Source organism: Mauremys reevesii, linkage group 2, assembly GCF_016161935.1.
Source record: "Mauremys reevesii isolate NIE-2019 linkage group 2, ASM1616193v1, whole genome shotgun sequence".
Classification (NCBI taxonomy): domain Eukaryota; kingdom Metazoa; phylum Chordata; order Testudines; family Geoemydidae; genus Mauremys; species Mauremys reevesii.
In genome coordinates, this window is record NC_052624.1 from 185,131,344 (window position 1) to 185,157,142 (window position 25,799).

General features: G+C 42.7%; 1 protein-coding gene across 5 annotated transcripts in view; it reads right to left on the minus strand.

Annotated features, from left to right (window-relative positions):
* The window catches only part of CTDP1 (CTD phosphatase subunit 1), a 181,441-nt gene that overhangs the window by 42,799 nt on the left and 112,843 nt on the right, over positions 1 to 25,799 (minus strand). For 3 of the 5 annotated variants that reach the window (XM_039524376.1, XM_039524378.1, XM_039524374.1), the window contains exon 12: positions 18,231 to 18,409. In XM_039524376.1, coding sequence (XP_039380310.1) covers positions 18,231 to 18,409 — 179 coding nt within the window. Of the gene's footprint in view, positions 1 to 5,239; positions 5,346 to 11,957; positions 13,545 to 18,230; positions 18,410 to 25,799 lie in introns of those variants that run through there. The other 2 variants (XM_039524375.1, XM_039524377.1) reach the window with 2 other exon arrangements.

Consider the following 25,799-nt stretch of genomic DNA (forward strand, 5'->3'; position numbering starts at 1 on the left):
ACCCAGGCCCTATCTGTCTCTCTTTTCCAGGACTTTGCCTATCAGTGAGAACGGGGGAAGGCATAGAGAAACCGGTTCGACCAGGACAGAAGGAAGGCATCAGAGACAGTGTCCCATCCCAGCCCCGCCCCGGAGCAGAACCCCTTGCATTTGAACTCCGCTGGCGCTACTTCCACTGCTCCTAGGCCAAGGAGCTGCCCCCACCAGAGAGCAGGAGCCACAACGCCCTTCTCATGGACACCGCAGAGACCATGGACCGCGTGTTCGTCGCTGCCTGCAGGGTTGCCCTGGCAGCCGCTGTACCCTCCTCCACGAGTGCTTTGAATTCCTTCCTGTCACGCTCCTGGAGGAAGTCCTCAAACCTTGGCAAAGAGCCTCACAGGTTGAACTCATACCAGTCCAGGAGAAGCTGATGGTTCACCAGCAGTAACTGGAAGCTTGAGGACGAATACATTTTCCTTTCAAATGAGTCTAGCCTCCTTGAATCTTTATGTTTCAGAGTAGGAGCTGGTTGGCCCTGCTGCTCCCTGCAGTTGACCGACTCAACCACCTGGGAGTTAGGGGCAGGGTGGGTGTGTAGGTATTCATGCACCTTGGCAGGCACAAAATACTTGCGTTCCGCTCTCCTAGAGATGGGGGCCAATGAGGCTGGGGTTTGCCTCAGGGCATTTGAAATTTTCGCCACCCCTTTGTGGAAAGGCAAGGCCACCCTGCCTGGTACCGAGGCAGGCAGTACGTTAAACAGGGAGTCTGAGGGCTCCTCCACCTACTCTGCTTGGAGGCTGAGGCTTGATGCCACCCTTTTTAATAGTTCTTGGTGGGCCTTAGAGTCCGCCTGCGGGACGGAGGGGCTGTAATTGCCTCATCAGGGAAGGGCAAGGAGGCTGACACTGTACTTTGCGTGCTCGTCGGCGATCGACACCCAGGGCTGCGGGAGCAGTGCCGTGGCAGGGTCCTAGATCGAGATGACGAACGGGAACGGCGTTGACGTTCGTGTCGCGACCAGATACGATAGCCCCTCTGAGATGAGGGCCTTCAGCGTCGTCTGCCTCAGTCCCATCGGTGTTCACTCCTTGAGGTGGAGCAGTGCCTAGAACCTCGGTCGGACAGAACCCAGCCAGACAACCTGGTGGGAGTCGATGGTGACCCACGTGGACTATGCATAGAACAGTCGCTGAGTGGCAAACGGCGTTGGGAACGTTCCTTTGACTGAGACCGAGCCAGGGGCAACTGCAGAGATCCCAGTGGCGGCTTGCCTCTGGAGCATGGGGCCAATCCTGGCGGTGCTCCTGGTACCAGCATGGACATGACATCCCGGGCTGCCTGCAGGGAGTGGAGGGCATCCGGACATCCGGGGAAGCCTGCTCCGAATGGGCCAGGCTACTCCGCTCGACTTGAATTGGAGGCCTGGAGGCTGATGGGGATCGAGGACTGCCCAACACGGGGCTAGTCTCTGCCCCAGATTTACTGTGGTGTCATGGCAGAGAAGGCCTCTTCTTAGCCTTCTTGGTATGCCCCGCGGACAGAGAGCAGTGCCGACTAGTAGATGACGATTGGGGGGGGGGGGGTGTCACTGCGCACTGACATCGCGAGCCCGGTGCCGACTCTGAGTGGCATGCTGTAGTTGGGGATCAACGCTGACTCCATGAGGATAGTCCAGAGCCTAATGTCTCTCTTCTCTTGGTCCGAGGCTTAAACGACTTGCAAATCTTACAGCGATCGCTGAGTTGAGTTTCACCCAAACAGCATAAACCGTCTGCGTGCGGATCACTCATTGGCATTGGGCACCTACAAGTGTTGCATGACTTAAAACCCGGGGCGCAGGGCATGCCTCAGCCCGGGCACTCTAGCTAAATTAAACTAAAACTAATTGAGTACTAACTATAGGTCACATACACTGAACGAACAAGAGTTCTGGGGACAAGCTACAGCAAAGCTGGAGCAGAGCAGTTCCGAAGCATCTTCACTGGCGGCAAGAAGGAACTGAGGGTGGGGGGAGCACGCAGCACCCTTTATACTGCACCATGGAGGCACCACTCCAGAGGTCTCTTGGGGCGCTCCCCTATGGGTACTCCTAAGGGAAAAACTTCCGACACTGGTGCATGTGGCGAACACGCACACCTATTGTGGAATAGACATGAGCGATCACTCGAAGAAGAAAGTAATAATTACACACCAACAGAGTCTTGAGTATTAATTCTTGTCCTCTGTGGAAAGATCATGAACTACAGTAACCATGCCTACGGAAAGCATTTTAAATACTTGACTTTTACCAATACAGTACTTAAAATAAAATAAAAAAACCACAACACTATTGATATCTGTTATAGAGAGTTTATGAGAAGGACACTTACCCTAAAATTACAAGTGATAAAGATAAATGTGTTGTCACATAAATCATAGTGAACATAACTGGAGTAGGTTATGAAATGATTTGGGCGTGATTAGTAATTTGACACAATTAAACAAGAACTCTGATCAAATCTACAAGGGGCTACATTATTTGCTCCACCTCAGTACTAAGGAGTTCCTAGATGTCTGCAGCCAAGCTGATTGCTACAAGGGGAGGATTTCCCCTCAGGACTCTTTAACCTTGTAAGGTTAGTATTCTTTGTTTTCCCTGCTAAACCCTGCTATTAATTACCTTCAAAGGCAGGTAGTAACCCTTAGGTAGGGAATACTGGAAAGGCTGCACAGGATGCTGTACTGATTACTTATTTTCTATTCAAATTACAATAAAGGATTCAGTACACAATGCTGAATTATGGACGGCTCTGGCAGGACAAACTGATCTCATTGCTGCATCCAGCAAGCACATTGCTCTTGTGTTCTGAAGTTGCTGATACCCTGAACTCTGCAGTTTTGGCCTCTGACACCTTAAATTGTTTGAGTTCTGAGACCTAACCCAGCACAGCATGGTTTGATAAAAAAAGGAAAAGGGGCTTTATATCAGTTATACAATAGATACAGTAATTAAATGGCACTAGAAAATGGATTCTCTTAAATTTAATTGTTCTGTACCAGAGTAAGCTTGTTTTTCAACTGAACTGAGAAACAGAGGAAGAAGTGCAAAGAAGATGTCTATAAGGCACCTAATTCCCCTATTTTGCACCTTCAATGCTGCCAGTGTAACTCAAAGCAAGCTTTAAGGGTGCAGTATATTACGACCAGCTGTATACAGCCCACAGGGCTGCATTGGCAGCCAAGAATAGTTGAAAGGAGATGTGTTCTGCCAACCTCCACTTCCTCTCCCCACCTATAAACACCCTATATGCTGGAGGCTGTAAAGGAAAGGGAAGCAGAACCAGTACCACCTACGGACCCTACCATACTGATTGAGCACTCCAGTGGTAGGGTTGCCAATGTTCTACTCACCCAAAACCAAACACCCTTGCCCCGCCCCTTCTCTGAAGCCCTGCCCCTTCTCCGAGGCTCTGCCCATGCTCACTCCATCGCCCCCTCTGTTGCTCACTCTCCCCACCCTCACTCGCTCATTTTCACTGGGCTGGGACAGGGGTTTCGGATGCAGGGGGTGCGAGGGGTGTGGCTAGGAGTGCAGACTCTGGGGTGGGGCTGGGGATGAGGGGTTTGGATGTAGAAGGGTATTCTGGGCTGGGACTGAGAGGTTCGGGGGGGGGAAATCAGGGCTGGGGCAGGGGCATGGAATGAGGGCTCCGGCTGGGGGTGCAGGCTCTGGGGATGAGGGGCTTGGGGTGCAGGAGGGTGCTCCAGGCTGAGATCGAGCGGTTCAGAGAGGGGAGGGGAATCACGGCTGGGGCAGGGGGTTGGGGCACGAGAGGGAGTGCAGGCTCCAGGCGGCACTTACCTCAAGCAGCTCCCAGAAGAAGAGGCATGTCCTCCCCTCCCAGCTCCTGCCTGGAGGTGTGGCCAGGTGGCTCTGCGTGTGGCCCACAGGTGCCACCCCTGCAGCTCCGACTGGCCTCGGTTCCTGGCCAACGGAAGCTTCAGAACCAGCACTTGGGGCGGGGGCAGTGTGTGGAGACCCGTGGGTCCCCCTACACATAGGAGCCGGAGGGAGAACATGCTGCTGCTTCTGGGAGCTGAGCAGTGCCACGGCAGGCAGGGAGCCTGCCTTAGCCCCACTGTGCCACCGACCTGACTTTTAATGGCTTGGTCAGCAGTGCTGACTGGAGCCACCAGGGTCCCTTTTCGACAGGGCATTCCGGTCAAAAAGTGGACACCTAGCAACCCTGGACCAGTGGCCAGGTAACACCTTGCTCACAAACCTTTGCACATTAGTGACATAAAGAAACCATAGTGGAGAATGAGGGTCAAAATATGTAGGTCTTGGTTTGTTTTATTATGAATAATTATATATTTAAGAATACACTAAGGCTATGTCTAAACTGCAGCCAAATATGTGATTAGCAGCTCATGCAGACATACCTGCACTAGCTTAAATCAAGCTGTCCTGCTAAAAAGGGAAGTGAGGACGTTGTGGTGCAGACTTCAGAGCAGGCTGCAGAAGCAAGTACATATCCACGAGGGTTAGCCAGGTTTCAGTAGCCTGTGCTGAAGCCTGCAGTGCCGCATCCTTACTTCGATTTTTGACAAACCAGTTAGATGAAAGCTAATGCAGGTATATCTGCTTGAGCTGTTTATCATACCGCTAGCTGAAGTGCCAACAAACCAAAACCAGTTAATACCAAAAGATCACTGCAAAATAATCACATTAATGATGTGCTTTTGACTTTAAACATGGGGTACAATATGTATAAAAATATTTTTAAACAATCCATAGTAGAGAATTATAAAGAAAAATTAAAATTTGCAATAAAACAAACTAAATAAATTCTGACTCTATATGGAACTTTTCACATGTACTATTTAAACTGCAAGGTTGATTTATAAGTTACTGATTCATGAACACTAACCTCCAAATTTTTAAAAGCTCCTACATTACTTAGGTGCTTATGTCCTATTGAAGATCAACAAGACTTAGGAACCTAAGTTACTTAGGTGCTTTTGCAAGTTTTTGCCCTAAATGCTTAATTTTTAGATCAGCACTATCTGAACTAATATTAATCTTTAGCTTATCATTCTCATCTCTTTAGAAAGCTACGCTACAGAATTTTGAAGTCCTATGGATTTTGAGGACATGTGTCTCAATCTGAGAACTGGAGAAGAACTTATGAGGAAAGAAAATCTACTGGTTTGAGTGTTGGGGAAAATTAAAACAAGTTCACAATATTGCTTTCTTTTGACAGCATATAAAGACGACAGAGGAGCAGGACTAAAATTCCAACCTTCTAAGATGATATGCTGATTCCTTTAAAGTATAGTAGCATTTCAGGTAAAGAAGAGTAGAATGCTGAAGACAGAAGCTGAAAAACAGGTTTATAAAAAAAAACTTTAGGTTTCTTAAAGGAATCGTAGTCAGAAGCCACGGGGAGAGACTTTCCATCCTCTCCCATGCTACCCCAAAGAAAAGTAGCACACCAAGAAATTGGAAGGCAACTATTTGCTGAGAATCAGTGCAACATCAATTCTGAAATTGCGAGGATGATGCTTGTTCAGCCGTAACTCCTTACTCTTACATCTGCCTTACAAAACTGACATGAAATATTTATCAACTGATGCATCAAATCATTTTTCCATCCTTTACCATGATGAGTGAGGCTGTTGCCTTTTATAAATGCCTTTTCAGAATCCTACTGCTTCTCAAAACAGGAAACAAAATCAGATTCATGTGAATACTATAACCCTGTATTCAACCAAGTCCTTATTAGTATGTTTACTTAGGCCTGGTCTACACTAGGAGTTTGTCGAATTTAGCAGCGTTAATTCGACTTAACAGTGCACCCGTCCACACCAGGAAGCTAATTAGTTCGAATTCTGTACTCCTCCCCGACGAGGGGAGTAGCGCTAAATTCGACATGGCTATGTCGAATTAAGCTATGTGTGGACGGAAATCGACCTTAGTAGCTCCGGGAGCTATCCCACAGTGCACCACTCTGATGCTCTGGACAGCAGTCCGAGCTTGGATGTTCTGACCAGCCACACAGGAAATGCCCAGGGAAAATTTGACACGCTCCGGCGCCTTGTGGATGTTCTGCAGGACCGCAGGCAGGAGGACAGAGCCCCCCTGCACCTGCAACCGCCCTCCCCCACCACAAAGTCCCAAACCCCCCTCACCCAAAGTAACAAGAAGGAGGGGCGACAGGGGCCGTGAAAACTGTCACTGCACCCCTGCAGAGTGCACAAATACAAGAAGGCTCTCATTCCCTAAATGTTAAGAAGTCCTTCCCCTTCCTGGCTCACCGAAGTCCCAATCCCAGTTTCATCCCCTAACTGTGTAGTTGATTATTAAAAATAGTTTGCTGTTAATTACTATTTCCGTCAAGTTTTTCTACAGAAGACTGTCTGTGAAGGGGGCGGGGGAGGGGGTTGTTAATTGCATAGGACAGTCACCTTTACCAGGGTACAGACACGGGGGCAGGATCAACAGCAGGTCACACACACAGTGCAGTCAGTAGGCACCCTGGTCGGTCTGGGAGGTGTTTTCCCATGTTCTGTGTGGGTGGGGGGTATGTGACTTTGTGGCATGGGAGGGCGGTTACAGAACTTCTGCAGCGGTCCTTGTCCCGGACCACAGAGCCACGCAGCAGGGGAATCTGTAACCGTCCTCCCCCGCCACAAGGTCACGTAGCCCCCGCACACAGAGTCCTGAAAAGGAGGGATGGCAGGCTCCGTTGAAACAACCAGTCCGGCACTGCAGACCGCTCTAGGAGCAGGAGCCTGTCATTCCTCGAGTGTAGAAGCGGTGTTAACATCACTGCACACCCTACCCACCACAGTCTGCGTCCCTGTTTCAACCCTTTAACGCGAATTCATTAATAAAGAAAACGTTGTTAATTAACAATGTTCCATTAACTTTATTTTTAAACGTGTGTTGGAAGGGGGGAAACGTGGTGAACGGGGTATGTAACCACAGAAGAAAGTCAACAGTAACTGAAGCAGGGGCAGGTTCAGCTTCTCTGTAAAGAAACTGAACCGTCATAAGTTACCCTGCTCCCTGAGGAACCTAGCTTTCAAAGCCTCCCGGATGCACAGAGCTTCCCGCTGGGCTCTTCTAATTGCACGGCTGTCTGGCTGAGCACAATCAGCAGCCAGGCGATTTGCCTCAACCTCCCATCCCTTGCTCTCACAGAGACTGTGGAGCACACAGCAAGCTGCAATAACAATGGGGATATTGGTTTCGCTGAGATCCGAGCGAGTCAGTAAGCTCCTCCATCTCCCCTTGAGACGTCCGAAAGCACGTTGAATGATGACAGTTACCCAAGACCACCCTCGACACATTTTTCCCCCCAGCATGCATTGTGGGGAAATCCCAGAATTCAAATGGGCAGCGGGGACTGCGGGAACTGTGGGATAGCTTCCCACAGTGCACCGCTTCCAATGTCAACGCTTGCCCCGTTAGTGTGGACTCACAAAGTCAAATTAGTGCCCTTAGTGTGGACACAAATTCGACTTTGTAAGGTCGATTCCACAAATTCGAATTAAGTTAAATCGAACTAATCTGGTAGTGTAGACATACCCTTAGATTCATGCATTATGCTATTCATATGTCATTCAGCTACCTCTATTAGATATCAACCTTTACAGCTGTACATACATAACTTTTGCAAAGATTACACAACTTATCAGAGGCTTAGGACATGACTACACTACAAACCTTGACTGAGCAAGTTATGTCAGCATAAATCTGCCTCAGTGTATTGCTTGTGTGCGCGCATGCATGCTTGGCTACTCATGATGGTGCTGCACATATTCACCAGGAGTGCTTTTGTTGATGCACAGTGCTACGCAGCATGGGTAGCTACCCCAGTTTGCAACTTGGCACCGTCCGCACACTCTCTTTTGGGAAGTTTTGGCAATGCATGGTGGGGGTAGAAAAAAGTCGCACAGGGGTTACTAGGAGCAAGGGGTCAAGTTCCTAGCATGCAACTTTCTCCATCCCATAATGACATCCATATCCAATAATTTTTGTGCTTTTTATAAAAATCCTATAAACCTGCACAGCCCTCCTTGCTGTCCGCCTTCTCTGACAGAAGCATGAAACCCACGCAGCTTTGCACTACTGCACTGAGCACTGCAAGCACAGGACTCACAATCATCTGGTATTTGCAGAGCCGCACAAAGAAATGAATGAGCACAGAACATGACTATTTCTTGGAGGACAGATTGCTGTGAGATACAGTGAGAAACCATTAAAGGTTGTGGGTGGCGTTCAAGGAGAAGCTTTAACTGGAGGAGCACTACTTCTGGGCCTGAGGAAAAAAAGCACTCCCTGGTGGGAATCACATTATAAATGCAGGTCTATGATGAACAGTAGCTGCAGAACTTTTGGATGCAAAAGGCCACATTCTTGGATCTGCATGCCTAGCTCACCTCAGCCCTTCAGTGCAGGGACACCAGAATGAGTGCGGCACTGACAGTGCAGAAGTGAATGGCAATCGCCCCTGCTTGACTGCTGGCTCTGCCTGGACTGTGATGGAGTCTCAAACAGGTCTTGGCTTCCAGAGTAAATGGGCCTCCCAGTTCCATGTCCCCCTCCTCCTCCTCGCTGTTCATGGCAGTGGCCTGTGTCTCAGGCTCCTCAGAGGTATTCATGGTGGCCTCTGAGGTGGTGGTGGTCTCTGCCAAGTATAGCATGCAGCATTTTGTAAAAGCAGCATGTCTGTGGCTTGGCACCAATTAACTGCTGGCCTCCATGGCCCTTTGGTATGCCTGCTACAGGTCCTTTGCTGTTGTACCCCTTTCTCCTGCATCCCCTGTGCAATCTGCTCATAGATGTCCATGTTTCTATGGCTGGTCCATAGCTGTGCATGCCCAGCCTTTTCTTCCCACAGGCTCAGGAGATCCAATGTCTCCTGTCTACTCCAGGCTGGAGCTTGTCAGGTGCATTTAGCTGGCATGGTCGGCTGGGCAGTTGCACACAAGGAAGAGCTGCCAGGTGGGCTCACCAAGCTGGGCAATCAGGAAAAGCCATATAAAAAATTCACAGGGTTTTAAAGGGGAGCATGGGAGACTTCTGTTCTCCACAACACGGGCAGTGGAGTTCACAATTGTGATCTGAGTGGTCAGTGTTGGGCGTTTTGGGACAGCTTCTGGAGGACTGTTTGGTCAACATAGGTAATACACTCCTATTATGTCAACCTCAGTACATTGACCATAGCTCAGTGCTATTCAGGGAGTTGGTATTACTGCGCTGCCATAATGGGTGCTTACATCAGTGGGAGACAAATTTAAGTGTAGACACAAGCACAGTGAAGTCGACGCAAGGTGGCTTACATCAACCTAATTTTGTAGTGTAGACTCATTACTCATACAATAAGTTTAACTACAAATTCAGTCTGAAATTAAGCTTTTTTTTTTAAATAAAGGGAATTTTGAAAAATATTCAGAATGAATTTAAAAGCTTACTGTAGGAAACCTTCACATATTTGCAGAAGAATATCAGCAATTTCTGAGATTTTAAACACTTTCCTCCTATAGTCCCTCATTCTCTTCCCGATGGAACCAAAACATTCTAGTCTTCACTCCACCAATCACCTAGAGATAACAGTATTTTTAATTAAACCCATATTTCTCATATGCTCAACCTCCTCCTTAAGTTACAGGAAACAAAGAATAGGGGCTTGAGTGACAAATCTCCTTTGGAGAGTGTAAGAAAATTTGAGAATGTTTTGAATATTTAGAATTTTACAGAACTCTCTTAACTAAGAAATTTAAACCTCTATTGTTTTAGTTTAAGTAGGGTGAAAGCTTTATTGTATGCAGAATTTCTGAAAAGCATTAAATGTTTTATCACTTGGTAGTGCAGCAGCTTATTAGGTATAGAACTGAAATCTTTGGAGAAAAAATATCTTCCAGTAACTCCAACTCAAGAGTGTGGAAAGCGTTTTTGAAGTTTTAGCTTTACATTTAAAGTTTTATAGATTTATCATATATAGAGAAGATTAAATATACATACTTTTATACCTTACAGTTTATGCATTTGCTCCTAAATCAAAGATGGATATAAAAACAAGGAATGCTTTCTTTCTCTAACAAAATATAGTTAAAGATGCCCAGAGAGAGTATTTCATAGTTGCTCTCTAGCCTTGATTTAGGGAGAAATGATTTTTAAGACATTGTAAAAGAAAATCTGCTTTTCTTGTATAAAAGGAAATTCTAATTTCTGCACAGGAAAGTGCCTTGGTACTGGATTGGATTTTGCTGCTAGCGGTGCTGATGTCAGGTGTCGAAGTCTACAATGGAAACGTAGAACATCCGCTTCCTGAGATGGAAACAACCACAGAGGATTTACCACATATAGCTTTAAAGACTTCTTCTTTTACTTGTTAAGTGAAATATAATTCTAATCAGGAGCCATCTATCAGGGTGGTGGATTATATGTTGCAGCAGGAGAACTCCTCCCATCAGCATAGGTAGGGTCTTCATTGAAGCCATGCAGCTGCACTGCTATAGCAGTTTGTGTCTAGACAAGCCCTTACATGCTTTGATCAGCAGTAAAATAGTTAATGGAGACAAGGCACTGTAATATTTTCTTTGGTATAGCTAACTGAAGAAAACCCCTGGTGCAGGGTACGGCGTTTACTTCAACTAGTTACCTGTGGACAATGCTACTTGTGTGTTGTCTCCACTAGAATGTTACACTGAGATAGCTATCATCAGATGTGACAGAATTCGATATTAATTATTTTTATAATTTAATTTCAATGTTTATTTTTAAGCATGCTCTATCAATTTACATTTTCACAGTTGTGCAAAATTAGGGATTTTATTTTGTTCAGTTTTTATTCATGTAAATTTTCATGATTGTGGGAAATTAAGGAGGGGGTTAGATAATTATTTAATGACACTAGATGTTGAGATTCAATAAGTTAAAGCTTTATAACTGTTATAACCATTAACACACCAATTGTCAACATCACATATCATATGCAAAGTAAATACCCTTAACTCAAACTCTAGGTTCTCAACCAGCATTTTTCTTACTTTGCCAAGCTGTACATTTCAATTATTGATGGAAATTTTCTCTTGTCAATGTGTGTGCGTGCATGTGTGTGTGTGTGTGTGTGTGTGTGGGGGGGGTTAACCAACATTTACTGATAAAAATGTAATCCTTCCAAGCCTAGATATCTTGATGTAAAAAACACACCTTTCACCTTTTATCTTTCTTTGCAGTAAAGACAAAGTCTTACTCTTCTATTTGCCGTAACTGAGTCTAGACCACATTTTGGAAGAACCACTTCCCTTTTCTGTTTCAAAAACTCCTCCAATTTCCACATAAAACAGTTAATGAATAGAAAACTAAGAAGTCCAGACCACATAGTTCAATTACAGAATGGTCCAAAACAAAAACAAAATTGAACAAAAAATTCTAGTGTTAGACTCCAAATTAGGGCAGGATTCACTGAAACAGAAAAAACAGAAGAATGACTTATAGTCACTAAATTTTAGCAGTAATTTTGATACTTTCAAAATCTACTGATGTGTAACACAACCTCAATTCAATAAATGTTTTGTCCTTGCAGGGATCCCACAGCATACAAATTTAAAATGCGCACAGGGTATGATATCTGTAAAATAAAAATATACTGCTGTTGCCACCCCGTCACTTGTTACTGTAGACAAGTGTGTTACAGAAATTGCTTGCACTTGAAAAAGAAAGCAAACTATTATTATTTACTTAAGATGTAAATGAGGCTCAAATATTTAGATTTCTTGTTGATACAAGGATATACTATGCAACTGGAGCTGACTAGTCACCCGCTTCTCCTACAGAAGAAAATGCTCATGATTAAATGTATGAGTCTCTTTAAAAGCTTTTTCATACTAGATGACATTAATCATTACCTACACTTACTGAAACCGCTGTTGGATTTCGATAATTTATAACTACTTATTCAAGAATTATGGCAACAAACTTAATGCATGGCATGTTTTTATTACATTAACAAGTACACGTTATCTCTCAGTTAGTAGAAACAGTTACTGGACACATCTGGGGCACAATGCAGCTTCCACCAAAGTAAATCACAAAACTCCCATCTACTTAAAAGAGGTGCTTGATCAGATCTGTCTCCAACTTCTCTTTTAAAAATTAGAAAGAAGAATGCAAGCTACAGAGTGCAACAAACATTTATGTACAAAATTCAGTTCAGTTTAGATTGTCTAGCTTTTTAAGGATGATACACATATGCTGTTTCAACTTATTTTTAATTTCTCATGTAAGTCATAACATCATATCATGGAACAAATGCAGAACGGTATTATAATGAACAAGTCTTTTCAATGATTGATTTATATTTTATCTTTTATATAGCATGGAATAGAGTCACGTTTCAGCGTATGCAAGCAGGTGATTGTACTTCCAAGTATAAAAAAGCTGGGAGAAAAAGGTCTGCATTTTATCCAGTTGCAGAAGGAGCTATGATTTTTAAAGGATTCTGTAGAATGTAGCACTGGCTGCACCAACGTACTGTCAGCAAGCCATAATAGAACAGAATGTGAAAAAGGTGCTCCTTTTCTATTCTGAAAAGTGACAGTCATTACCGTTTCTGAAAGCCATTATTTTTCACAGAGGTGTGCCAACACTTATTAGAATTTTAGAAATGGTTCTAGGGTAGCTACCAGAGGATGTCCTGAATTTTTCAATTAATGTTCATATTTCAGCACAATATAATAAACCAAACAATTTTATGTTTAAAAGCAAACATTTAAAGAGGTGTATATGTCACTGTTCTTTATAACTATTAGATTCTTTAGCTAGAAAAACCAATATCCAGTCTGACAACTCAGGTCAACATTTCACCATGGCATTCTACAGATTTCAAACTCGAAGCATCGAACTGTTACACAAGAGTGCATGCTTTGTAATGCACATTAACTATTATGTTGGGTCATAGTGCCAGTAACTGAAGCATTGTTATCTGTTGTAAGTATACCATGTGCTATTTCTCCATATATTCTTGGAAAGTATGTACAGTTTTTTATTTTATGAGCATTATACTTTAGACCATAACGATGGTACAGCTACTAATGCTACAGTTTGTGTGTGCCCCAAATACTACACACGCCCATGTGCAATACTGCAATTTCAGCACCCATGGTATCATGATACAATATAAGTTAGTTTTGGTCTGAAGTTCAGTGACCATCTCTCCCCTAAGGCGGATTGATGTTCATTTTTAAGCTAACATCTCTAAAGCTTATCTTCAAGGTTTTTATGGTCAACGTGTGGTCCAGAGCTCTATAATATTTTGTGACCATTCTTATTTTAAAGCACTGTGACCTGCAGAGACTACAGGTCCCAGTATGCAATAATACTCCATAAGTAACCAGAACTGCAGATTCCACAGACTCCTTCCACATTAAAGATGAGGGCAATACTAATCAGCTCCACAATACTTAATATAAATATAATCTTCAGGTATCTGGCAAGTTGCTGATGTAGCCCACAGATGAATGAACTTGGAGAACAAGTTATAGAAATTTACTACATTACCTGCTGGCTGGAAAAAAAAAAAAATCAATGCACTGGTTTATATCCATTAGGAAATTTCTACTTGGTCCTGTCAAACAATTACAGCTATAAATTACTGAAATAATATTTTGACATTAAATCAGTTATTTATGCCATAAAGTAATTTAAACTTCAACCAAATTGCTATAGATAATGCAGATATCTGCATTAAGCAGTCATTTTACTGTTTTTAGCTGTAACAGGAAATTATGACAGCTGATTTACTCAAAAATATTTACAGTGGAACACAACAATATCTATTTTATTATCATAATTGAGAAAAAACTAATATATTCAGGAAGTTATATCTATTTTTTCCAATTTTAATTAAAAACAAAATTGCTAGTTCTAGTCCCAGGCTGAGTCATTCTTGCTAATTGGAAAATTTTTATACATGATCTTGAATTTTGTTAATTAGTGGTACTAAGTTTGTCTATGCCATAATCTATCTTTGTGGGACTTGCATGTGTCGAGGAAGTGCTTCAGTGATCAGTGGTAAAGCCCTCCCTCTACTGTTGCAATTGGTCTGCAGTAACTAAGATTTGGCTGCAATTGCAGCTGCAGCAGCAGCAGCAGGGTGTGAAAACACGCCTCGCTGCAAAGCAAAGCGCGCCAGTGTCGCCGCCCCCCCCAGGCAGCAGCCGCGCTCCTCGCTGTCGCGTCCCCCACCGGGGCTGGAGAGGAGCTGGAGGGCTGGAGAGTCAGCGCCAGCGCGGCGCTGCGCTACTTAGTAGCGCTTCAGCGCGCGCGAGCAGCGCGCTGGCTGCCAGCTTTGAAATGCAAGTGTAGCCAAAGCCTAAGACACTTAACTACTATCTTCACCTATAATAAAGATTTACAGATGGAAGTCTATCAAATTAAATGTCCTCTCCAAGAACACCTGGACTAGTAAAAATTAGTTCAGCAACAGAATCAGTGCATCATGATATGTTTTCCAGCAGCCTATTTATTAGCCTTTGACCATGAATGTTTCACAATGTTTGGGTTAGCCATTTTCTCTTGTGGGGAGAGAAGTTACTTCACAGCCCTTACAAAAACGTTCAGACAACCCTACATCTATTCTAGTTTCTAGGTCATATCTGCTTCTGCAGTGAAGGGAGAACCTAAGCAATAAAAACAATAGTGGTCAGGTTTATCTATAATCCTTTACTGCAGAAAATCCAAGCCAATTACAGATTTACTTGTTCACCTCTTTATGCAAGAAACACAAAGAATCACTTAAAACAACTCCATTTCTCTACAACTCTGGTTATTTTACTACTCTTTTTCAGAACCTGTGATCTCTGGTGAAACACTGAATATTGTTAAGACAAATTAATGAAACATGCCATTTAATTTTTCAAGTGACTCAAGGTGGGATTTTCAAAAATGCTCAGCACTGACCTAACTCTCTGCTCCCACTAAAGTCAAAGTGGAGTTTTAACATAGACTTTGATGAGAACACAGCCTATGAGGAGCACTTTTGAAAATCCTATCCTTATTTGTCAAAGTACAGTGTCTAATTTTAACTGTTTCAGATAGGGCTGTAAACATTGTTTTAAAAGTTAACCGGTTAAATGATTAAAATTATATAGTTTAACAGAGGTCACACTGGCTGGTCTGCCACGGCCCGGCCTCAGGGCTGCTCTGGCCGACCCGGCGCAGCCAGGGCTGCTGTGGCTGCTGTGCAGGGGGTTAACGGTTAAGGTCGGTTAATGGTGAGCCTAATGCCGGTTAACCTTTTACATCCCTAGTTTTAGACCCATTTTGCCTAACACTATTTTCCTTTTCCCAGCTGTAATGCTGAGCCAGCACAGGTTAAACAATCAGCAAGCTGAGAGACCTGGAAGCAACCCTTAAGGATGTATCAAAAGGGTATTACCATGGTAAACAGGGCCATTCCTTCTAGATAGTTATCAAAGCCATGTTAAGTAGATTAGAATCTTTAACATGTCTGCCTGTATTGTTAGAGAATCAAAGGGTGGATGCTAAGTGTATTTGTGTTTACCTATATCATGTTAGAAGTAGCTTGTAGATGCTAATTCCATTTCATGTCTTAATGGAATTATATTATGCATGCAGATGGTTCAGTTAACTTTAAGATCAAAGATGTAAGATACTGTAGGAACTAATAATATTATTTACATTGTCTTCAGCTTATCTGTGCTATAATGAAATACCTTGATAGTTTGAATGGCTAATTGCTTATATGAATAAATGCAGCTAGTTACCTGTGTATGTATAGAAAATAGAAGATTAACTTCAAAGCAACAATATACACTACCTATTCTTCATCTGAGGAAGGGCTGGTCTGCTGTCAAGAGAATTATCAGCTTGCTAGAAGACTATAATGAAGCAGCCCTAGGGATGATCCTTTTTATCTCAGGTCTTCATAAACTTTGAGAGGGAAGGTCTAAGCCACAAGACTGAGCTCTCCAGGTTTACTCTGAATTTACCCTGGAATTCTCATGGAACAATTTGAACAAACTCTACACCTAGACTGCCTATTGGACTATAACCTTTTACAATGATTCCAGAAAGACTTTTACAAATCAGCAGCCTCACCAACTCAGCTATGAGACTGACCTAAGGCCTTTACACAGATCTATATGTATCTTATCTTTTTAACTACAGCAACTCTTTTTTTTTTAAATTATTAAAACCTTTAGTTTTAGTTACTAAAGGACTGGTATCAGTGTCATTATTGGGTACGATCTGAGATTCATATTGACCTGAAGATCAGTGTCTGGTCCTTTGGGACTGGTGGATGTAACATATGGTGAATCTGGTTTTCAGTAACTACTCACCATATTAGACTTGGCTACCTAGGTGGGATCAAGGACTGGGATGCTTAAAAGGGACTGTATTTTTGCTTCTTGGTAACCAGCGTGGTATTACAGAAGCTGTTTTGTTACTGGCTTGGTGAATCTAATTACAGAATAAACCACCAATTTTAGGGATTGTCTGCCCTATTCCTTGCAGTTTGCTCAAGTAAGCATTTTCAGTGTAGCCCTTCCAGGTACCCGGTCACACCAACTTACTTGATGAATTTAAGTGATCATATATACAAGATTAAGTGCAAGAACCTAAGAACCAGGATAGCAAATTCTATATAGGTTTTCTATATAGCTCCTCAACAGTGACTAACCCACAGCAACCTGGCTGTTCCAGCTGTGGCCCTCCTCATAAACATCCATCATGTCATACCATATGGTGGTTTCCTGATGTACGTTCTTGTGCCACTAAAATACCAGTGAATTCACTTATGCCTAATTCACATACAACTGTAGGACACAATGTACAGAAGCCCACAGCTACCATTTAACCCCCAGACTGAGATGCTTCAGTCAATTACAGTAAACTCACTCTGCATAGAAAGATTTCTCTGAGTTATGATAAAAAAAATTTAACAGGTGATTTAGACAATCAAAAGTTGATGGCTTTAAAATTTACATTTCTCTTCCATTACAGAGAAATGTATTTGCCTCTAATAAGACAGCTGCAGACTTAAGTTATTGAGCTGGGATTTAAGAAATCTAAGTTCTTATAAATGTAATAATCAAAATGGAGCCCCAAAGGAAAGCAGAGGGAAGGCAGAATGAGCATCCTTACATCACATTTGATTCTTTACCAATTGGTGGTAGATGGATACTGAACCTACCAGTTGGAATTTTAAGACAATAAAGGGTCTCATCTTGAAGGTAATATTTTATTTGTTTCTATATAGCTGCAGACTTGGAAAAATTAAGTTTGAGTGGGCTTTAAATGTAGGGCTATTCAACCTTGTTAGCATTCCTTTATTGTGTTTATGATTTAATGCTAACTCTGGTTTTAACATAAAATTGGTTGATAGTTATACTTTCGGTGTTCCCTCTAATTTTTTCCATTCATGTGTGGAATGAATTTTGTTATGTGCACCATCTCGTGGTAATGTGCGGATGTACACCACCAGTAGAAATAAAAAACCTAGATATGCTATATATATATTTTTAAAAAGTTACCATAGGGATAATTAACTCCAGCCAGGACAGGTTAGGCATTTTAGAACTCATGACTCAAAAAATTAAATTTAAGTGCAAGAGAGAAATAAAAATTATGAAACGAACAGACCAGTCAAAAAACTAAAATAACACACTTTGAAAGTAGTATCAAGATGTAACAACAACAAACAACAACACAAGTATGTATTGAGAGGTGACAGAGAGAGAGAGACACACACAGACAGACATGCTTGCCCCTTTAAAGTACACTGCCCTTTTAAGTAGATAAGCTTGTTCAGACAGCAGCAGCTGCCAGCAAGCTCCCTCCGTCCTGAGCCCTGTGGTGGAGATGGGGTACAGAGGCAGGGCGATGGGGACACCCTGACATCAGCATCACCTCCCCCCCTCTGCACAGCAAGCAGGAGGCTCCTGGGAGCAGCTCCAAGGCAGAGGGCAGGAGCATCATGGCAGTGACGGGAGGGACACCTGAAGTGCACAACACTTGATAGCCTGCTGGGCAGCTGCCCAGCTTAGAGGGAACTTCGGTCACAATGGCTGGGGAGGAACTTGCGTTTATTTCTTATGAAGATTTTCTGTAGAAGACTCCAACTCTTTGTTTTTAGAAGACGATATAAAGCATAAGTGAATCCCATTTTAAATATCATTTTGTTGAATTTCTGATATAAAAACCATTCTTATATTTGAAGAACTCATACCTGGGTACACTGCCTGTTAAGCTCCTTTCACTTGATGAGGATGATGATGATCCAGGCCTCTCTTCTATTTTCATTCCTAGCGATTCTGTTGCACTACTCTGTGGTTTCTCTCCCTCCTCTTCTGTCTTCTTTTTCTCACTGTCACTATCATCACTGCCTTCTCCTAAGATGTCATCAACCTGCCAATTGGTCAAGAGTCAGTATGTGCTCTACTGAGTTATTAATTATATCACTTGTAACTTGTAATTATCCATTTTAAAATGTCTTATAAACAGCTTTCTTGCTCTTTTTGCTTAAAAAATATGAAGTTCAGTGTCTTTAAAGGTTTCCACAATACTGACAACATTTTTATGCAGATTAAACTAAGTTTATATTCACACAAGTATGATACATTCTAAGCTACAGTAACCACCACCACCAATACAATTCCATTTTAAATGACTTTTAAAATAATGTATAGGAATACTATAGAAACAGCCATGAAGCCATGTTATTGCTAAGGGCAAACTCTTTAGAAATTAAAGGGACAAACTTTGCACCACCACAGCAATGTACAGCTGGTCATTTGTTCAAAAACATATTTAAATATGTCTTCAGTTAATAAGAATTTATATTTTTTTCAGGCACTCCTATTTAAAAACCTAATTTTAGCAAAAGGTGTTTTTTTTCCAAATGATACTGTATGACAGGAACTGAAGATACAGAAGACACTGTTATAATCAATCAGATTCTGACTACTTGCTTGCCATTTAAGAAGGCAAGTCTATCAAAACATGTATACATCTAATTAAATAGTAGTTTGTCTTTTGCTTCTAAGAAGTTAGCATGGATTTTATGCTAGTCTAAAATACCCTTATTCATTCTAGGTTTGCAGCTGCAGAAATAAACATTAAAACAAAACAATTCCATGTGCTGTGTTGAGATGCCGCAAGAGGTTCCATACTTTTAAAATAAGCATTTGAACTACAGGTGGAGAAGGAGTAAGAAGGTGTAGTGGTGTTGCCACACACTAACTTCTCAATGCGAATGGTAGTGGGCAATGAGAAGGGAAGCAGGACTGTTGGGTTCTTTGGGACAAGTGACTGCAACTCTACTGAACCTTAAATTTTCTTCAAAAAGCAACATGTCCTGGCAGCAGTGAAAAAGGAGGTGGGTTAAGACCCAGATCCTCCAGCCTATCAATGGCCTAACCGTTTTCAATGCTCAAATCCATAGCATGCTAGTATTTTTAGGCCTACCAGGGTCATCTTATTCCCATGACTGACCTAGGGTGACCAGATGTCCCGATTTTATAGGGACAGTCCTGATTATGGGGTCTTTTTCTTATATAGGCTCCTATTACCCCCCACCCCCATCCTGATTTTTCACACTTGCTGTCTGGTCACCCTAGACTGACCCAGGCCACAACCTGCTGCAGCGCTACTGTATGAGGCAAATGCCAGGCCTCAAAGAAATGCCTGGATCTTTCTAATCCCCCTTCTCTGGTTAAGACAGGGTGATGCCAAATTCAAAGGAAAAGGGGAATACCCTACCTCCTGTGGGGTTAGGATAACCAACATCCCTGTAATGTTTTGGTGACCAGCAAGAGGTCTCACTGCCTCCCTATAACCCCGGATGCCTTTCACACTCTCCTACTCTCTCTCTCAACATAAACACCAACAGACAAGCATGTGGTTCCTTGAGTGTCTCTGTGCTATGCAGCCCTGGTTCAGCGGTCTGACCCCAGAAGCCTGTCTGCAACACCTCAGGCCCAGCCTTATCTCCACCAGCAAGTTACTACTTGCAAGGTGACCCCAACACAGCCCCAATCTCAAATTTCCCCAAAAATGTCTGCCCTGAAGTGTTCCACTCCCTCCTGGAACACTCAGGGAAGTAAAGTGGTTCATTGGTGTTTAAAGAGACCAAAGCACAGCTTATTACTTTAACGAGAGTTAATCACTTAAATTCAAAACACAGCAGTGGGTTGGTTTAGATTAAAAGTAAAACAAGTTTATTAACAGAAGAGCAAGGATTATGCGATACCAAGTAAAAGAAATAAAGGTAGAGACAGTTATAAGCAAATAAAAGTGAAAAAAACATCTAAAAGCCTGAAACTTAATCTAGCAAAATACAGTCTTTGTTCAAGATGGTGTCTCTTACCCTTGTCTGACCAGGACCCATCACAGAAATCAAATTGCTTGGTTTCTTTGTCTCCTGAAGGTGAAGGATAACTTAGGGGGTGGTTTCCCCTCTCTTTATAGATCTCTTTGAAATGTATTCTTCTGAAGGATACCAGCAGATAAAGTTCACTAATGCAGGCTGAGTAAATGATCCATAAGGTTTGGAGGATAAGGCTCCATACTGGTTCCTCCCCTGCTGGTGGCTGCTACTATGGAAACTATCTATTCCTGCTATAACCTCTAATATAAATGAATAACCCATGGAATTTGGCCACAACTAGTTTGAGGTCGTGGCCACTTTCCTTTGTTTGTTGAAAACCTGTTTATCAATGCCTTTTGACACGCATGCCTGGTTTAAATACCTTTTATTCATGGACTTTAAAGCCTAATATCAATGAGTATCCATAATTTCACATACAGCATTGTTACATATATTGTACAATGATATTATGACCCTTGTGTTAATTTTCAAATGGTAGCTCACCAGGCATATTTTGTACGAATATCATTGCAGTAACGTAGCTAGGTTCATAACCCCCTCCCCGAAATAGTTTGTCTCCACTGTGGGAGAGTATCACTCATGCTGCCAAAAGCAGCTGCCAAAGTAGCAATAAAATAAACTGAAGACAAATCAATTATACCACGTGCCCACACACACACACCACTGCTTTAAGGTCTGAAAATATGCATCTAAGACAAACCGCACAATTGCTCCCAACTTGCAATATGCCCATACCCTGTTCTCAAAGGCTATGAATGCCCCCACCTCCTTAACCTGACAAAAATGCCTTTGTATATGCAGAGTGACAAAATATATATACCTCATGAATCCCAAAGAGGAAGGACAGGGATTTTGCAGCAGTGGACGGTGGATCAAAAGAGGGCCACTTGCTATTGATGCTTGAAAGAAATGCTGGGACTTAACTAGTTAGAGCCTCAAAGAGCAGTCTAGGTCATTTTTGTTCTCCAATCATACTAATTTTAGCCCAAAAATCAATTGAATGTCTTTCAAATGAGGTTGCTTCTGCCACATTGCATTCTAACTCATAGCTCTTTGGCATTTTTACAAAAAAAAAAAAAACAGAAAAGGGAATCAAAATTTCTGAAGTCTGAAAATGTTGACATGCAAGATTAAAAAAGCCATCCACTGATTCTTGGATCTGGTGTACTTTTAAAAATAGTTTTAATGCCTGACCATTTGGAAAAATGCCACATACATGCATTTTTCCCAATTATGCCATTTAAAGATTTTTTTAAAAAATAAGGGAGATTACAGTACAGTCTATTATGGTCACATGGATAACACTCATTTTTATGTGGAGCTCTATGAGAAATTTAGAACAGGAGTAACCATGATACAAAACTGCATATTATTCATGTTAATCTGCTCTGTTATATTCAGTCCCTCTGATTTGGGCCATACATGCCAACCACAACTGAATGTGGTGACTCTTTGCCTGGGCAGCAGGGTGGGGGGAAAAAAAGGGGACAGGACTCCTTCAAGCTCCCTACTGCATTTGGGTTACAAAGGAGTGGAAAAGGGAATGGACTTACCTGAGTGGACAGTAAATAGCTGGACCAGAGAGGGACAGTGACCCATCATATGTACTGGGGGAAGAGGAAGGTATTTATACTCCTGCTATCCAGAGGAAACACACACTCTCTCTCTCTCTCTGATCAATAGCATCCACCCTCTCATCCATAGATCACAACAGAATCAGGTTTTTATCATCTACTGTGGGCGTCTGCTAGTCACCTTTTATTTTTGGGTGGGGAGAATGCCAAATTGGCTGAGGTGGGGTGGGGTTGTTTGCCTTCCCCACAGCAGGTTGGGGGAAGGTAACGAGGTTAGATCAAGATGTCACAACTCAGTAGGTGGCAGGTGTCCCCTGTACATGTTCACAAAGGGGTTATAGTTCTCTGACAAACAGGTGTTGGAAGTGGATTTAAAGGATGGCATCCCATAAGGAAGATAGAAAAAGGGGGGCTGGAGCTCCTAATATCACTGCTCCACAGCCAAAATGCTTCTGAAATAAATGTAGTCAAACTTTACTAATTCTGGGTCACTGAGAACGAAAATGATGCTTAAAATTGTTGATTGGCTCTAGTTTTCAAGTTATGCTATTGGGTCAGTATATACGACCCTTGACTTGGGAACAGCGGAGGATAAGTGCGTTATAAAGGGAAGGGATCTCAATTTAAACCAGAAATGACTAAAATACATCTTTGACTGGATCTATGAATAAATCTATGACTGGGTTTGGATAGTACTTGCTTTTTAGGCAAAACAATGAATGATGCAATCTGAAGCTGGTATTGCGTCATACATGATATGACTTGCATCATGTTATTCCTAGAAGTCATGGATGATACAATCATAAACAAAGCTTACATCACTCTGCTGAACAAATTGCCCTATATCAGCTCTAGAAATCATACAGTGTCATGCTCTCTTATTTGTCAGTGTTTGATTTTGCAGAGGGACACATTTGTTTAGCCAAAGTGAGCAGAGATGCCTCGTACTTGTGTGAACAGTGCAGATAACTTCTGCTATGTTTGTGGTGAAGTGACTTTTGCATCACAAAAACGCAGTATAACCACTATGGTTAAGAAAGCCTATCACCTTTATTTTGGCTGCAAAATTGGAGATCAGGACAAGAGGTGGGCCCCACACATATGCTGCAACACTTGTGCAACAAATCTTCACCAGTGGTTGAACAGGAAAAGGAAATCTATGCCTTTTGCAGTGCCAATGATTTGGAGAGAGCCAACAGATCATACCAGCAATTGTTACTTCTGCATGGTGCCTCCAGTTGGGAAAGGTGTGTCAAAGAAGAAAAAGTGGACTGTGCATTATCCAAACATTCCATCAGCTATACGCCCAGTACCCCACGGAGAAGGACTGCCGGTTCCTGATGCACCAGAATCATTCTCACTTGAGTCAGACGAGGAAGAGGATGAAACTTCTGGTCCTGAACCATCAATGTCACCGGACCCACATTTTCTCCCATCCTCCTCCTCTGAGCCACACCTCATAACACAAGGTGAACTGAATGACCTTGTCAGGGATTTGGAACTACCCAAGAGTAAGGCAGAGCTGCTGGGCTCCAGACTACAGCAGTGGAATCTCCTGGCAGGTGATGTTAGGGTTTCCATGTTCCGTGAGCGTCAAAAGGATCTTGTCCCATTCTTCTTCATGGAAGGTGATCTTGTAGCCTGCAACAACATCAACGGTGTGATGGCAGCCCTCAACATCGTTCACGATCCAGATGAGTGGAGACTGTTCACTGATTCATCGAAGACGAGTCTTAAGCTGTTTTACTGCATAATGGCAATGTTTTGCCATCAATTCCAGTTGGTCATGCAGTCCATATGAAGGAAACCTATGACAACATGAAACAACTTTGGAGGTGCATAAACTATGACCAACATCAGTGGCAGCTTTGTGGCGATTTGAAGGTTGTTGCTCTCTTGCTTGGTCTGCAGACTGGATACACAAAGTACTGCTGTTTTCTCTGTGAATGGGATAGTCATGCAAGAGATTCCCACTACATCAAGAAAGATTGGCCTCTCCGACAGTCATTGGAGCTTGGGAGGAAAAGTGTTCAGCATCCACCACTTGTTGAATCAAGGAAGATTTTGTTACCACCCTTACACATCAAGCTGGGTCTGATGAAGAACTTTGTCAAGGCCATTGACAAAACACAAGCAGCTTTTGAGTACCTCCGTGGAAAATTTCCAAGGTTAAGTGAAGCTAAGTTAAAGGAAGGTGTCTTTGTTGGTCCTCAGATTTGTGAACTTCTTCGAGATGATGCATTTGACCATGCACTGCGTGGCAAGGAAAAGACGGCATGGAAAGCCTTCCGGTTAGTGGCAATAAATTTTCTTGGAAACAACAAGGCAGACAACTACAGGTTGTTGGTGGAAAACCTCCTCAAGGCATACAAAAGCCTTGGTCGCAACATGTCACTAAAGATACATTTTTTGCACTCTCATCTAGATTTTTTTCCACCGAACTGCGGAGCAGTGAGCGACGAGCACAGAGAGCGATTTCACCAGGACATTGCAACAATGGAGAAACGCTATCAGGGCAAATGGAGCCCATCAATGCTTGCAGACTATTGCTGGACAGTGACAAGAGATGCTCCATTTAATGAATACAAGAGACAAGCCAAGAAGCACCGAGTAGACACCGAATAGGACTAAACTATGTACATAATAGTTTTTTGCCTTTTGTTTCATAATAAATTTTATTTATATAACTCTTTTGCTGATTTTTAAAGTGTTACATAAACAGGACAGGTGAAATATTATCATGTAAAGCAACCATAAACACATGAAAAGACCTAGGTTTACAATTTATGATTAAAACTCTACTATCTACACAATATACATAGACATCAAATGTAAAAACTTAAATAACTTAGAAACAGTAGCCAATCAGTTGTTTTAATTGTCATATTTGAATTCAGCACATCAAAATACATAATAAATAGCACATTTTATCTCTGAAGCAGAGGCCTTCTCAAAAATTGTAGACCAGTGTATCCAGTACAGCATAGAGAGACACACCCCTTTTAGTCTCTCTTAACCCTCATATGATGGGAGACCGGAAGGTCGCAGCAATGGTCTGGGTCAGGGGCATGCATAGGAATAAAAATTTGGCCGCTTTTGGAGTGGCACTTTGTGTCCCACACAGCCGGAGGCCCTAGTTCTCCCCACGTAGCCCCAAGGCCAGTGGAGCTGGTTCTCTCCCTTCACCCCACAGGCAGAGGAGCTCACTCTCTCCTGGCAGCCGGAGGAGCTGGATCCAGGGCCAGAGGAGGGGTCATCTCCTGCCCTCTCCCGGAGGAGCTCATTCTCCCAGCCCTGGAGGAGTTTGTGCCCCTGCTTGCTCACCTTGCACATGCTCCTAGTCTGGATGGGACCAGGATGGGAAGAGTAAGAGCTGATGGCAGCCCTCCCACATAGGTGAAAACAATTGAGGAAAGAATGACAACCTGCACTCTCAATTTATTGTTGGTATTCCCAGATATGTTGAGCAAATTAAGTTGCAGCCTAATTAAATGACATCCATTGCCTCTTGTCTTTCATCCTTTGTGGACAGGACAAGGAATCTCCCTACAGGATAATTTCTCTTTCAAGTCCCAAACAGTAGGTGTGAATGCTTAAGACCAAACGCTACGAGATGATACACTGCACTGAGAGCGCTTCCTGATTTATTTTGCTTATTTTAAGTGTGGCTGGTGTCACTTCAGAAGAGTGTTAGTGGGAAGATCAACAAAAGCCATTGTGATTTTTCTAAAGTAATTTTAATAGTAATGGATACATTATAAATACCTAAATGCAATAGCCAGAAGAAAAAACAGGCTGCAGTTCTTATATAGACTCAGGTAGTAACACACTTTTC